The sequence below is a fragment of the Protopterus annectens genome, chromosome 8.part0 (genome assembly GCF_019279795.1).
Source record: "Protopterus annectens isolate FY-2018-M chromosome 8.part0, PAN1.0, whole genome shotgun sequence".
Lineage (NCBI taxonomy): Eukaryota > Metazoa > Chordata > Ceratodontiformes > Protopteridae > Protopterus > Protopterus annectens.
In genome coordinates, this window is record NC_056741.1 from 298,169,518 (window position 1) to 298,184,100 (window position 14,583).

General features: G+C 36.9%; 1 protein-coding gene across 1 annotated transcript in view; it reads right to left on the bottom strand.

Moving 5' to 3' along the window:
• Positions 1 to 2,022: 2,022 nt before the first annotated feature.
• Positions 2,023 to 14,583, bottom strand: part of CRABP2 (cellular retinoic acid binding protein 2) — a 103,379-nt gene continuing 90,818 nt past the window's right edge. Inside the window, exons 3-4 of the mRNA XM_044079797.1 lie at positions 11,942 to 12,058; positions 2,023 to 4,180 (exon numbers count right to left, since the gene is read on the bottom strand). Coding sequence (XP_043935732.1) covers positions 4,130 to 4,180; positions 11,942 to 12,058 — 168 coding nt within the window. The 3' untranslated portion in view covers positions 2,023 to 4,129. The remainder of the gene's footprint in view (positions 4,181 to 11,941; positions 12,059 to 14,583) is intronic.

A 14,583-nucleotide genomic window follows, 5' to 3' on the forward strand; every position in this document is an offset into this window, starting at 1 on the left:
GTCTGGCTTAGGAGAAGTGTCATCAGTTTTGGACCTCGACAGCCTGTCTCTGTCTTTTTCTTTGCATTTTTTAGGTATTCCGGTAGTCGGATTGCTAACCGACGACATTTCTGGATAATTAAATCATGAGCCAAAATATTTAGAAGCAAAAATATACAGACGTTTAATAGTGCGCTGATTAAATTTAGCACAAAACCGACAGCAAGGTAACATTGTGGTCAGGGCCTAGGCAAGGAATACAGTACAAATGAAAATCCTAATAAGGTATTTGCTTCCCACAAGTAATGCAATTATTAACTTTTATTGACATCGGTAATGAGCAAGAAAAAGTTTCCCCAATGGGGTACTTAGCTTTTAGTTGAAGACTTCGGTTCTGAAACTCGAAAATGAAAATTTCAGGAGTCGGCCGACTGGCACTTATGAACTGCTTCTGTTTTGGGCATCATGCGGCAAGAAAGACTGATGTAATGACATCAGCTGCATGTTTTATACCCCTGACGACCTGACGTCATGGAAGAAGGGACAGCAACCGACACAGGACCCAAGACGACACAGGACCCAAGACTTTGTTAATCAGGCAGACTGAGGGCAACCAGCCAGCAGATTACCCAAATGCAATGACTGCAATAGTAAAACACGAAGAACATCTGGGCCTTTAGCAGTTAGCCTAGTATTCACCAATGAACCTTTGAACCTATAAAACACTAAGCATGGCAGTAAAAAAAAAAAAAAAAAAAAAAAAGCCAAAACAATGATTAGAGGAACAGAAATGCCAGCAGACCACCATTTTAAGAATGTCAAAGCCCCAAAACTTTTACCAATGGCGGATGCCAGTGTTGCCTGTCAGTTAGTCCTACAAACTAAAGTCAAATATGAAAAATTATTCCTACTGTGAAAATGTGCCATCATATCACTCTATCAATGTGTTATCACAAACAATCTCAGCAATTTCTGCTCATATCACAGATTCACCTTTAGCCAAGTTCCACAAAAGGTTAGTACTTTCCCATCTGGCTCAGGACCTCGGCATCTTGTATTTTGTAATCGATGTCTTGTCAAGGATTCAAGGTAGGTGGATGGCAGTACTGCTTTAGTTAAATCAACTGATCACATTCTACATAAGATTAAACCTACACTAAGAACTTTTTTCATCTGTTTAAGACATTTCCTTAATTCTGAATTTCTGATCACTAGATCCAAAAAGTAATGAAAATCTCAGGTCACTTTTCAGTGTATGGTGTCAAGAGGTAAAATGAATGGGTTCAGAAGGGAAGCTGCAAGGGTGTTTATGTCAAAGTATCTTAACTCTAGGAGTTTCCCAAACATCAGTCCTTCAGCTACAACACTTGAGCTCTTTTGCAAACAACTTTTTTCTGGTTAACTTTACAGAACACTGAGTCATTATGCTGTGAACACACTACTTCTCCCATTTGCAGGTGCTACACATCCATTCAATAGCCCCTCTCAGGGCATTTCATCAGATAGAACAATTAACTCAAGGTCTTTTTTCAGAAGTAAAAGACACTGCCACTCAAATTGTTTTTCTATATATTTACAACATGCCTTTCCTTCACTTTAATCCAACCCCAAGACAGATGCAAAGAAAACATTACTATTACAAAATATTACTACTTCTGTTAATCTGCTTGAACAATCTTCAACAATTTCTCTACAAAACATGTTGGCCTTGGTGAAATCTTGTATTATTGCCTTCTGGTATTATCATATAAACAATCTAATAAAGAGGAGTCAATTCAACTCGCACATTAACTACTTTGAGAAATAGTAGCAAACAGGTTACTCATTGATTATGGCAACAGGTTCAGTTTAAAAGTCCTAAGATTAAGTACTGATTGCAAAGTTAATTGTTGGAGTATGTCTTATCAGATCTAAAAAAACAAACTTAACACCTCAACTGAAAGGGTGCACTGGAGCTACAGTACTCTGTCTTAATAAAATCAACTACATTTAAAAAGAAAGCGTCTCTAACTGAAAAATAGTTTTAAATGACAGACCAAAAAATATCAACAAAAACATTTATTTAAGTATTAATGGTGACAACAATGTATTTGCTGCTGGCAAGAAGGAAAAGACCTCCTGTATATAAAAAAAAAACTACAAATAAATAGCTCACAAAACTTAAAAAAAAAAATAGAGAGATGTTACAAACGAAGGACAACTTTGTCTAGAGCTGTATACACATTCAAAGCAATGAAAAGAAAAAAAATACTGTTCATTTCCAGAACGTTGTCCAAGCAATGTGAGATTGAAGAGAAGTCTGTAGATACAGAAAAAAAAAATCATTTAACTCTCTCTATAGTTGCGGGATTTGCGTTATAAGCACTATTGGCACGCTAGAAGGGCATTAATGCCCGTGCTTGAAACATTTGTATGTATGTATGTATGTATGTATGTATGTATGTATGTAGAGTCCTACATGCACTCAGTTGGGTGTGCACATTTTAAATCGGACTTACTTTGCTCTCAGGAATAGCACAATTCACTGTTTACTCTGCTGACAAAGTTTGACACATTCCACATCTTGCTAATTCATTCACACACAATCCTGTAAACAATTAGAAGACATTTCTTCACATTCTTCCAGACAATTCTGATATGTTTGCATACCCCTTATCTGTTTGGAGACATTTGCATACATTCTGTCAAAGCAGTATGGGAAATTACTGTGTGCTAACAAACAGCCAAGAGATGATTCCCTCAACCTGTTATGCAGCCATGAGATATTAAATCACATTAAACCACATGGTCAGAGCACTGGCAGGCTACCAGGGAATGCTGTTATACATCACTCTTCAGGAAAAAGATGTTTGTACACATCAAGGGAATGACATAAGTTATGTGCGTTACTAAACAGAACTATATTTGTCTGACGCAAAACACAAATTGTATTTTTTGACACAAATTGTAAAAGTATCAAAGACCATCTACTGACTTCCATAGCCTAGTTCTATGGACCATTTGGTCTTCATAAGAAATCACATGGAGAAATCCAGATTTGGCACTAAATCTGACTGCAGATAGCAGCAGATTGATTCACCCAAGACATTTAACTACTTTTATACTATGGAGGAAGGCATAATTTCACTCCAATCATAACACTTATTCCTGTTTTGAAAGTGCAGGGCTTCTGTGTGAATAAATTCATCACGGATACATCTAGCATTCAAAAAGTGCCGTCCATTTCCAGTCTTGAATTAAAAAATAGTAAAATGCATTCAGTAACATAAGAAGGACAAAAAAGTCCAAAACACTTGGCAGCATAGTTTGTCTACATCATCTGTTTGCTAAAATGTCTTTTGAACTACATGCCCAGAAAATGGGGGCAGATCTATTGCAACACAGCTAGTTAAATGTAACTGATATATTTATCAAAATACATGACTGCAATTAAACAGCTTTTCATAATATACACGTATAAAATGAAGAGAATGAAATCCTACACAGATCAGATGAAGCAGAATCTGGCATTCATGTGCCGTTCTGAGCACAATAAAAATCAAAGAAAGCCAGTTAATCTACTGACATTCCATTATAAATACTAGTTAAAGACAAGTTTTTTCAGTTTACATAAGTGCACAGTAAGACTTTTTTTAGCCTCATGTGGATTTCTAGTAAGTATCAGAGCCTGGTGCCAGACTGTAAGGTTTCCATTTCTGTTGTAATTGATAGAAAGTTTTGTTACCAGCTTCCTGGATAAAGTACCTCGTTCTTTACTTGTTTAGTCCCCACTGTTCTGTAGTAACAGTAGTAAGTCTGATCCAGTGAGTGTTGTAAGCACAGTCGGGCACCATCAGCACTGAGATTTAATCCCAAATAACTTGCTGTTTAATGGTCACTGTAAAAGATTACGTTGGTGTTCACCCTATTTAACTACAGCTGTGCAGGGTGAAGGGAAGTAGATACTACAGTGGTCAAACTTATGGGAGATACCCCCCCAAATGCACAGAACTTGAGAAGGAAGCAACATTATCTTTAAACATTAAATCAACAATATCTCATTTTACTCAACAGCTATAGGAAAGATAGGTCCATTTTCTTTTAAAGGTAAAAATAGAAAGAAGGCTTGAAAAAATGTTGCTGGTGGAGTCATTCTTCCATCACTGGAAACTCATTCTCGGATGTAAACCCGTGTGCAAACCACATCATTGGCTGCCATAGTCTGAAAAAGATAAGCATAATTAATCTAAGTAAAAACCACAACTTAACAGTGTCAAGGTCTTGAAGTACTCATAGTCAAACAAATCAGAAAACGATTGCAGAGATGCTAAAACGCACACTGTAAATAGTTCTGGCAACTGAGATAAATACACTGTACTGTTTGCATTTGACATTTTCTTTGTAATCCAGCAAGACATACAGGCTCCCACTGTTGCATGTATTAGCACATGTTGCTAAACACTGCAGCAGCTTATAGTGATACTGAATATAGTTTCTTTTCCTGTATGCATTATTTTTTATGCAGCACATCTCATCCACATAAGCCATTTTGAAATGCACAAGCATATGTGGGCTATCCTTGCAAATGCACCCAGTCTTGCTAAAAGTTCTTGATCAGATTTACAACTTTCCTAAATGCTGCTATCCACCATATTTGCAACAGCAGTAGGATACCGTGACCTTTAACCTGTTATCACATATGGAATAAAGATGGGAAAACAGAGTTTTGAAGAAGAGCTGAGCCAGAGCAGAGCACAGTGTCTGGCTTGGATCTTAGAGTCCACTAAGACCTGAGCCAGAGCAGACAATCATTACAGTAGCTCTGTTAAAAATAGAAGTTAAAAAGCAAACACGACATTTACATTAACAGCATTTAATATAATGTATAAATGCTCTCACTATACCAATTATCCTTCCCAACACCTTGCACCCAGCCACTCTTTGCAGTGCCCAAGCTACAGGTCTTATAATAAGAAATGGGGAAAACATTACAGTAAGCACAGCATACAAGTGCACCACTTGATATGCAGGAACAGAGTATTGGCCTGGCTAGTGAAAAATCATTTTTTTCTTCTTCTGGTATAATGATGATTTAGTGCACAATAGTTTCACCACACTTTCAAGAAATCGTAACAGTCCCAAGGGAAAAACTAGATATATATGTAGTCTATATTATAAGATCGATGGTTGAAAACATTGAACACCATATGGTCGATGTCTTCAAACGTCTATCTTACAAAAAGACCCCCCAAAAAAAGAAAAAAGTACCCTAACGGGTTTAAGCAGGGGGCAAGCACCCCTGCACCCCCAACTACTTAAAAATACCAACTCCAAGACCACACTACATTGCAGTAAACAGAAATCTCCCCTTACGAAGATTTCCGTTTACACATTCGAGAATCTCAGCATTCGCTATTCTCTTGTGGACAGTCAGATTTAGCACGGCCGACATTCGAGAATATAATATAGACTATATATATATATATATATATATACACACACACACACACACACACACAGAAAGAGAGATTTATATAATTAATCATATTTCAAATATCTTAAGGCAACTCATAGTAAAAAAAAAAAAAAAAGCATTCTCAATAACCTATTTGGGTAAAAATACACACACTGTCCCAGTGGACTGTGCCCTTTTGGAAAAGGTACACCCCCTCTGAATGTGACATTGCCACAAAACATAATAATGGTATTTTTTTCTCTTTGATAGCTATAACTGATCTTTGCTATCATGCATTCTATGCCCCCCAAAATTATAACCCCTTTCTGTACAGTAATTTCTCACCAAGAAAATAATGAAAAAATGTAAGAACTACACTAATATGTTGCTGTTTCAATGTATGACTGGTAAATGCCCCCAACAATCATAACACTTTTATTTGCCTGAGGTGATTATATGATGACCTTGTTCTTTCATGTCTGAGATGCCTCCACACCCCTTCCCCAAAAAGGCAGCCCTTAATAAAGCAGTATTAAAAAAATACATCTCTAAAATGTTTTTCAAATACACCTGAGAGGAAAAAACAAACACTGGTCACAGTATATTACAATATCAGCCTTATAAATTTCATGTATTATGGAAAATTTTAAACATATCAACTTAATCGTAATACACTAGCAATGGAAATGTTGTCACTGCGACCTGGGGTCATTTGTGAATTGAGCTTAATTTGCAAATTAAGTTCTTTAAACTCCATTAAATCAACCCATGGTTCACCCTTTGGGTCCCTAGAAACCCCATCCAAAACAATAAAATGAAAACTGTGTGTTGGAAACTTTTCTGTATGCTTGGATAAAGGAATTTTTTCATTCTTAATGTCAATCACGTGTTCATATATTTCATTTTTCAGTTTTCTTTGCATTTTACCAATGTAAATACTTGTGCAGTGATCACACACTGCTTTGTAAACCACCCCCATAGAATTACAGATGTAGTAACCATTCAATCTAATAACCTTTTTGTTGATTCTGACACTTCAAGTTACTAATGAATTTGCATTGTTTACAAAAGCCACATTTGTAAGTGCGTATTTGGTTCATGTACTTACTCCCCTCATTCAAACAGGTCACCCCTTCAAATAATTTTTTAAGTTTTCCCCAGCCTGTAAATTTGGGATTTTTCACCAACACCCTCAAAACAGGTAAAAATTCTAGAGTTTTATAAAAATGTTCGATATGAAATAGTGATAGACACTACATCAAGTGACAAAGGAATGAACGTAGTTTTTGCTAGAAAAGTCACTCTATCAAATTGCTTTTTGTTAGACCCTATCCAACCTCAATAGTGGGGGAAAAATCTCTGTCTTTTCTGCTTAACCTCATCCTTTATTCTCATAAGGAGGTGAGTGGGGTACCCTCTTGAATTGAACACGTCCGGCAAAACATCACATTGCATGTTAAAATCTAGCTCTTCCGAATCCATTCTGGCTATTCTAATGAATTGCCCTTTAACTATCCCAACTTTCTGATGCTCTGGATGAGAACTATTGTAGTGCAAAGGATTGTTATAATATGTGGGCTTTCTGTAAACGTTGCTTGTATACTTTCTGTTAGCCAAATTTCCAAATCTAGATAGTTAATTTTCATGTCGTCATAACTATATGTAAATTTGCAACTTAATAGGCAAACACAGCAAATAGTTCCTTAAGACATTTTCCCCTAAACATTCTATTTTCAGCTGTCGTGGTGCATAAACCATGAATGAGGTTGCCTCTGTTATCAAACATTAAGACTGTAGAGGCAGACAAAGTCTGGACTTGCCTTAAATTTCCTGGATCCTTCAGTGATCTCAGGCATTACAGAATGCTCAGAGGTGCTCTGGTTTTATAAGTGAGAGAATGACTTATTTCACTAAAAGACAGAAATCAGCTATGACAAATCTAAATTATTTCAGTAAAGGCATAGTCTGGTTACTCAAAGACCCTGCTGTGTGGATTGGTGCTTTTTTAGTAAATATCTTATCAAAAGCCTGCTCAAAACATCAGCAATTCTATGGTCAATGCAATGAAAAGACTTGTTTTATTCAGACACAGACAGACAAAAGCACACATGCATGATTATCTCACACAGATCTTCGTTTTCAGTACAGGTTGATTAGTGTTGGCTCCTGTCAGGTCACCAAGGTAGCTTTGGTGAAGCAAAATGGTCAAAGTAAGTTCACAAACTACATTCATCAACAGAGGACACTGTCTTTCTCCACTGTCATGTGACCCCAGAGTTGGTACATATAAGTTCAGGGGTGAAGATATCCCTCCACATTGGAAAAAAAAAAATCTTCAGAATATTCCCTGAAGACAGTTTTAATGAACATGTTTTGTAAACTTTTTCATTTACCCAACGTGCCTTCAGTGACTTTGACATGAATCCTATTCTTATAAGACAACCATTTAATTGCCAAAAATAATCCCCAAAAATGTTATCCTAGATCTGCCATTATGGTACGCGAGCATGATAGCATCAGCTATATGACATGTATGGCTTGACTAACAGACATTAGGATCACTTGAAAATCAGAATTTCCCAAGCTGCTCATCCACCCCTCCATCCCCTTTCCCACAATGCCTGGCTTCTTCATGTCTCTCCAATTGTGAATACTGCAAGGCAGTAAAGATAAGAGCAATACAAGGAAAGAAGTATAAAATGTGGGCTGCTTTCTGCAGCCAAATCTCTACCCATAGACCTAGTAAGTACTTGAGACTGGTGTAGTAGCAGGAGACCCTTCTGTCTCATCCAGTAAAGTATTGCAATGCTATTAACATTTGGTATTGCTAAGAAATTTACAACAAAGAAACACATAGGGATTGGCTGTCTGACCCCCAAACTGAACACTGTGAACTATGGGGCTGCTCGGAGGAGAAGCAAGGGAAAAAAAAGTGTGTGTGTGGCACTGGAGAGAAACAAAAATATGCTGTACAATGAGCGTTCTAATTTCTGAAAGATTTTCTGGGCTGTGATCATTTATTAAGCACCAAAATGTATTTGCTCAGCCTTATGGCTGTGGAGCTATCTCCCTTGGAGTGTGGACCACTAAAAGAAATCAATTATTCTCAAAGGACCTATCAGGTGCTTTTTGTTTCCATGTGAATGGGATGTGAATTATTTCATCCCTGCTTTTTGACATAGCAATCTACAACCTTCATTTCAAGCACACTGATATATGCCCTCCCTTCCATTGTTTTGGAGATATCCCCATCACCACTCCATGTGATGCATCTGTTCTTATAGGTGCTGCCAGTGGAGGATTTAAAGTCTGCTTAATGAGAGATTAGAAATCAAGGCTCATCACATCACTTCTGTATGACTGAACCATCATTACTGGGTCATTTAAAGAGTCCTTCTTTACAGCCACTGTACTCTCTGGGTCCAGGGATGAACTCTCATATGGCACCTGGCATCGCAGTCTGCCTGAACTGAAGCTACTACCTAGTGTAGGAGCCTAGGGAATATTGTCTGTCATTACTTGCTAGGGGAATGGGAGAATACAGTGAGTTGCAGACAGTATTTTTTTCTAAGTTTGTCAAGGACCAGAAATTCCTGGTATCAAAGAAACAGACTCTAAAGGCTAACTTTTGAACCAGATTCACTTTGCAAAGATTACAACAATCCCCAAAGAGTACAAAGGGCAGGTAGGATAATGGGAAAATCCCGAGTAAGCCCCTAGGAGCCAATTATCCACATAGGGAAGTGCTCCTGACCTCACCCTCCCAGAGCTCTGAGTATGTTCAATACTCTAGGAGTATTGTTTTAAATTAGCAATGACTAACCTTTACTGAAAACTATAGGCAACTTCTGGGCTTTTTTATTATTTTAATGTGGGATACACATCCTGAAGACCAACAGGACAGACATGACTGTGTGGAAACGGTCTTTAGAAATGAAAATGTTAAAACCATTTACATTTCCAGGTCCACAATTTTTTTTTTTATCTAACAAAGGTAAAGCAATAACAAAGTCCTTGTTGGTGTTGTGGACCATCTGAATTTTTATGAATACTGTGGCACCATTTGGGTGGATATTTTCCATTAAGTTCAGCACTTCTTTCCATTTTTTCTAGGGATGGGGTGCATCCAGCAATAAATATTATGGTATAGTTAAATGAAAAGAGAAGGCCAAATCATATTCTTGGTATATTGGGCTTTTTGCCCATTACAATTTTGTAATGGTAAACCACTAGGAGGCATAAAAGGGATTATCTCATTCCACACATTTCCTTCTGGAAATGGTTGGCTGAGCAGTCAGAATTAGTTTCCATGAGGATAAAAGACATTCTTGACATCACTGAGGACCTTGCTTCTGACCCAGCATCTTTACTGCATCCAAGAACTGAACTGTTCCCAGGATCTAGGAAAGGTCTGTTGTTTGAAGTATGGGTTTGGGTAGAACCATATCTGCCAGTGATGTCTCTGCATCCTTGTATGTTTACAGTTAGTTACTATGCATGCAGTCCATGAGATCATCGATGAGCTTAACCCAAATTCCCACTTGCCCCAAAGCACTGTTTGGTCAAGTGACTTGATTAAGGTCACATAGTAGGCAAATAAAGGTAGAAGGACTCAAACACTGTACCTTTGGCACAGGTTGCAGCTTATTAATAAGTCAGAGCTTTAGTCCTCTGCACTAACTGCCAGACATTGAAGGTATGCTATGCAAATGACATTTCACACTCAAAGCCATGGAAGACCAGTCCATCCAATTCACAGCTTTCTTTTATTTACTTTATTTTTGTCAGTTTCTAGGCCAAACAACAAAAGACCACTGAAGAGAGTATCTATAAAGGAAGCTTTGATTTTTTTTTTTTTTTTTTGACAAAAAGGGCCAAATGAATCCTTAAAAATTGGTAAATGGCAATTACATGAATGGTTGCTTCAGAAGAAGCATCTGTAGTATGGCATGCAATCCTGGCTACCAGATTGTCAACTGTAACGACTGAAATCTAATCCTTGAGAGTACCTTTCAGTGGCTATCAAAAATGATTATCCTTGCTGTTGAGTTGACTCCTGTACTTAATGGTATAGAGACTGATTTCTTCCACCTGCGTCTGCCTACTGAGTGACTCTTGTCACTTTACCTGACAGAGCTATTGGGTTGCCCTGTAAAGGGACATTTGTGTCAAACAGGCTTAGTTGGACAACAAATTAATAAGAAAAGGCCTTGTCAGTCCTACAACATGCTATACTTTATCTAAAAAGGTCCACCTGGGAAAAAAAAAAAACAAGTGTGTTAGACAGTTCAACAACTCAGAAATACATAAATAAGGTAATAAAATTCAGAAACTGTCTACAGCTCTGGAGTCCACAACCTCAAAGTCTTTATTTGAGGGATAGGCAGCTGGGGAATGAAGAGAGGGTTTCCTACTAAGTGCCACTGGTGAGATGGTTACATTTGGCATTGGGTAAAGATGGACTTCTGGGTGTGACACAAGTGTTAAGTGATCCCAAGCAAAGGAAATGACATTATTTGTATGTCCACTAAAGTGAAGATAAGGAATGCTTCATCAACCTAAAGTTTTTTTTGAGTCTTCTTAACAGAGAAAGAACAGTCCTCAAGGATCAATCCTCTTACACCTTGCATAAAATGTAGAATCTGACTGCATCCACATTCAAATATTCAGAAACTGAAGCTCAAATGAATATTCAACCTGTTTGACTTTTATTGTGACCTCCTTGGTATTTTGGTCTGTTCCCTGTAAACTGTCAATTTTTTGCAGATTTCAATCATTAGATTATGGCATCCATGCGCGTTTCAGATTTTGTATCCTTCAAAAAATGCTTGCCAATACAAAGCTTGTTAGTTTAGAAACCTTATAAGTCTATAAGATAAATATGTAATTTCTTTTCCTGAATTTGTAACTTTGTTTCTGATTATTAAGCTAAGAAGTTGAGAGGACAGTGGGAAACTGCACTGTATGGCTCTGACAACAGCAAGCTAAAATACATTTCTGGACCATAATTGATTAAATTCATTTACTTGACTTCGAGCAATATGAGGTGTACAGCCATACAAGCAGCTGTAATTGCCAGATGTGTGTACGTCTGGGCGTATGTGTATGTGTATATATGTGTGATGGTGTAATCCTCAACTATTCCTGACTTTTTTCCTCATATCTGTGGTTTCACTAGCAACTGTTTTGAACTTTTTGCCCCAGGGCCCCTCTGTATAATGGACCTTTCCCAGTACAGTACAATACAGTTAATGACCAACAAATATGTAGAAGCATCATGCTGTGATGTCAGATCATTTGCAATATTTGCCCATACTTTTTACCGGACAGGGGTTGCAGCTATTCAAGGTTTATAAACTTTACTGCTCTTTTATGGTTGGATTTACACCTGCTTTGCCAGACAGATACATTTCTATTCAATACCAACAAAAAAAAAACAGTTTTCTGTTGTGGACTGTAAAGTATTTGCCACTTTAAATTTTTATCAACCATGAAACTTAAGGAATAGTTTATAAGGAGCATACATACCAGGATAATTTCACCATCATTTGTCAGCTCTCTTGTCCAGGAAGTTTTAGGCCCATCTCCCTTCAGTAATCTCTGTTCACACACCATCTTGTTCTCTGTTTCCCACTTTACCAAACTCTAAAGGAAACACAGCAAAACACAAAATGTATGTGTTAACAGTGGCAATTAGTAGTTTTTTTCCAACCAATAACTCAGAATTATAGATCATGATTTTTATCATAATGCAAAAGATTTACTGATCAACTAGTTCAAAGAGATTACTATGAAAAATATATATAGTGCTACTGGGACATTGATATTTATTTTCTTGATTTGTGTGTGTTATAAATAAAAGAAAACGAAAAAGTAGCTACTACTAACTTTTGCCTTCTCTTAAAAAATGCCCTGATGGGGTCAAACACTATGACAGGATTTTCTTTTCTACCCGAGTTCTTTCTCTCACAAAATATTTCTTGCAATCAAAAATGAGATTATTGTGCCCTGCCCTCTTATGCAAGAACTTTTCATTTACCTAGAATGACAGTATTCAAATAGGATTGCTTATTTTTATTGTATTTGTTATATGTACATTTGTGTATGTTTATAATGAAAACAAAATAAAGTTTTTGAAAAAAAAATATTGCTTATTTTGAGAATCTCAGAGCATATGAAACTTTCAAGGAACATTCTCTGGTTTGTGTTGACATTTTTTCTAAATATATTGTAATAATGAGTTTTACACCACTAAAGGAACAAACTGTAAATTATATGACCCCGCTGATAGGGAAGAGCAAGGATCCAGAATCCACAATTGCTTTTCTAGGTTGACTTTTTCCTAAGCCAAACCACCTTAAAATGCTATGGGCCAAACCCCTTAAAATGCTATGGGTGGGATGACACATGATCTACTAGGATAAATACTTATGGAATGCATTGCAAAATTTCATGTAAGCACAACATACATTCCAATGAAGAGGCGGAATAGCATACAAATGCAACAAAGGGGATGAATTGTACACGTTCTTTACCATGTTAAGGTAACACCGAATTTCATTTTAGTAGAATGATAGAGTAGCCGGTGCTCATTTCAACATAATCATGATGAGCTTCATAGTTCAGCCACATGACATTAGAGAGGTGTTTGATTGTTCATTCATTCATTTATTCATTCACCGATTTTGTTCCATTGGACACACAGGATGGTTTAGAGGAATTTATTCATTCACTGATTTTGTTCCATTGGACACACAGGATGGTTCAGAGGAACTTTTTCACTATCATTGCAGGCATATTAGTATTAAACAGCAAAACAAGGATACAAGACACAGCACATCAAATATGAAAAAAAAATACAGACCATTCATTAACCTTCAAGCAGAATGTAAGAATTTAGGATACCAAAGTAAATTGGTTGAATTTTATTAAAAATGTCAAGGTGAATTGCCGCGCAGTTGAACAATTTTAAGTATCTCAAATGGAACTTGTGGCTACACTTTTAAATGTCTGACACAAATCAAAAGAAAATGCATTATGCTTTACAAACAGCTTCCTTGGTTCTCTTTCCTAAATATACAGCTAATGAAATTCCTTTAGGTCACCGTTTCCTCCCTATATATGTTAAGCTCTGCAAGTCATTTGAACCGAGTGTTTTCTGCTGTCACTCTGAAATAGTGTAATTGCCTCGATACATCTGCTAATTCTTAAAATCTAGATGGTTTATGTGAGGGGTTTGTTTCTGCGCTACTATTCAGTTTAGGGGTTTAACCAGCAGTGTACTAGACTTTCACAGCTCATTTACTAACATGATCTTGGAAAATACAAAATGGTGTAAATACAACAGCACTGATTGCTTAGAAGTAGGTGAAACATTAAGATTGTCGACAGGTATTTTTACTAAAAGCAAAGCCACAATGCTTGTTTGTTGTTTCAATAAAGGATATTCCATTTTAACTCAGCTGTGGACTACCTACTGTTTTATTATTTTGTAGTATATATTTTAAAGTTTGAATTATATTAGTGAACTAGGTGCATAACATATTTCAAGGAGTGAACTTCACACCCTCCACACTGCAAAGTTTCTGCTTGGTTTGTTTTTGACTCAATATAGGTTGCATACTGGGTTTTATGACATAGAGAGATACCACAGATTTTTATTTTTGCACTGGGCAGGTTTAAACACGTAGTAATCATGATACAGGAAGAAGGGTATTGCTAGGAGAGGAAATCTCACAAGACAGTATCTGAAGCCCCTCTATATACATTCCCTTTGATTTCAGCATAGTAAAGTATCTGTAGGAATCTGTTTCAATAGCAAACATGTTTACAGAATAAGCTGGTAAAACATGCATAAAAATAGACTTCCTTTGAAGTATTTGCTAGTAAAATGGTTTAGTATACGATCCACATAGCATAGTCAGCCCCCCCCCCCCAAGCAAACCATAGGTACTTACTAGGCTATCGATCTGTGAGGATTGTAAGAAGTCTGTCTTTATATTCCCATGGTAGGGTTTTAGCCTTTGCATTTTACATAGAAATACCCCACAGGTGGGTAGAACTAAGACACTCACATTTTGCTCTATTTATGAGGGACAGTCTGCACATCATATCATGAGATCTGCACAGTGCTGGGCATTATTTCTAGTATTTTTAACAAAATTAAAGAA